Source organism: Cebus imitator, unplaced genomic scaffold, assembly GCF_001604975.1.
Source record: "Cebus imitator isolate Cc_AM_T3 unplaced genomic scaffold, Cebus_imitator-1.0 Scaffold222, whole genome shotgun sequence".
Taxonomy (NCBI): domain Eukaryota; kingdom Metazoa; phylum Chordata; class Mammalia; order Primates; family Cebidae; genus Cebus; species Cebus imitator.
Window position 1 is genome coordinate 1,289,583 of NW_016107537.1, and position 1,819 is coordinate 1,291,401.

A 1,819-nucleotide genomic window follows, 5' to 3' on the forward strand; every position below is an offset into this window, starting at 1 on the left:
AAAAAAAAAAAAAAACCCAAAAAAACAAAAAAAGAAAAATAACTGTCAACTCAGAATTGTATATCCAGTGAAAGATTTCTTCAAGTGAAGCAAAATAAAGACATTTTCAGATAAATGAAAACCAAGAGAATTTGTGGCCAGCAACCTGCACTGTAAAAAAATGCTAAAGGAAGATTTTCAGGCTGAAGGAAAATTGTAAGCAATGAAAACTTGAATATTGTGGCAGGAATGAAGAGCACTGGAAGTAATAAATATGTAGGTGACTGCCTATAATTGCTTGTATTCTTCAAAAAATCAAATTATAAGACCTCAGGCACACCCAAATCTATGAACATTCTACAGAATAAATTACCTTTTTCTTCAAAAAATATCAATGTCAAAGACAAAGTTTAAAGATCTGTCATAAATTACAGGAAACTAAATAGACATGCCAACTAAATACAAGGAGTGATTCTGGGCTGGTTACTTGTGGCACAGAAAAAAAAAAAGTTGCCATAAACCGTATTTTTGGAACTTAGTCAACATATGTAAATAAGGACTATAAAACAGTATGCTAGTATCAAGTTTCCTTTCCTGATTGACTACACCATCCTCCCTCTTCCTTACCCATCTGGCACTGGTACATGTTCCGTGGACTCTGGTTGTGATCAGAGAAAGGGATGAAGTTGGCGATCACACTCAGCAGGCTGTGTGGAAAGAGTTCCTGGTGTGTGGTAACTCCAGCAAAAACTTCATCCTCATAGATAGCGACATTCATGAAGATCTGGGAGAGTGGATGTCCAAGGCACAAAATAACTGCGGCTGTTTACACATTAACTTTTACCTTTCTCAGAGTTCGATACTCAAAGACTCAAAAGAAAACCTTCCCCACCCAGCATCATGAGTGCTGAATGGATCAACTGGGAAGCACAGGGAAGCATCCAGTTAGAAATACCACTTGCTTTACATATTTCACTCTAAATCTACCCCAGACCAATTGTGAAGGGAAATAGGAAGAATAATTTTTAAGAAGCACAAAGCCTGTAATTTTGCAACTGCAAATATGTAGGCAAAGACTGAGTGTGAATCTAATGGAATGTTCTCACCTCACCAGCTGAGGCAGAGCCAGGTTCTAAAGAGCTCTGGGAGCTAGACAGGGTGGGAGGCAGGAAATGTGTCCACCAGCTCTCTCTCAGGTTCCACAGAGTGAGATCAGACATGGAAACTGCTTTGTGCTGGTCACAGAGGTGGTGGAAAGTCTGACTTTCTTTCAAATGTCCAACTGTTATTGTAACACTAATAATCCTTTTAAAAAGGAAGAGTTAAGTCTCTCAAAGTTATGTACTATACAAATAAGCACATACACTCCTCCATCACACATATATATTTACCTGTTCCATAGTTCCAATTAGTTCTTCTTTGCCCAATTCCAAGTTCTGCACAGGCCGTACCAGTCTACAAGGAGTGGTAAAAAGGAACAATCCTGGGTACAGACTTGGTTTTCCTGTCATGGGTATAAGGACCACTTCCATCCAGGGAGGAATTCTTTTCTCTCTCAACACCTGTTTTCAACAAAAACAGAGTTTAACAAACCTAGTGTCTCAGAGACATGGCTGTTGCTGCCAGTCTTATGCCCCATGGAATGCCACTCATCCACAATTGGGCATGGTAAAAGCCCTGCTTCCTTGAGTGGTCAGCCTGGCTAGCCCCCAAATCGCTAACTACTGAGGCTAAGGATAAGGTACACCATGAATGCACGTCTAGACACATTAAAGGAAATTCTGTCCTTTGTGATCTAAAATACAGTAGATTAATTTGCTTTTTTTTTTTTTTTTTTTTT

General features: G+C 39.1%; 1 protein-coding gene across 3 annotated transcripts in view; it reads right to left on the reverse strand.

The window, feature by feature from the left end:
* POLR1B (RNA polymerase I subunit B) overlaps positions 1-1,819 on the reverse strand; it is a 39,000-nt gene that overhangs the window by 7,614 nt on the left and 29,567 nt on the right. For all 3 annotated transcript variants that reach the window (XM_037727188.1, XM_017549814.2, XM_037727190.1), the window contains 2 exons: positions 1,371-1,541; positions 607-763 (listed from right to left, as the gene is read on the reverse strand). In XM_037727188.1, coding sequence (XP_037583116.1) covers positions 607-763; positions 1,371-1,541 — 328 coding nt within the window. The remainder of the gene's footprint in view (positions 1-606; positions 764-1,370; positions 1,542-1,819) is intronic.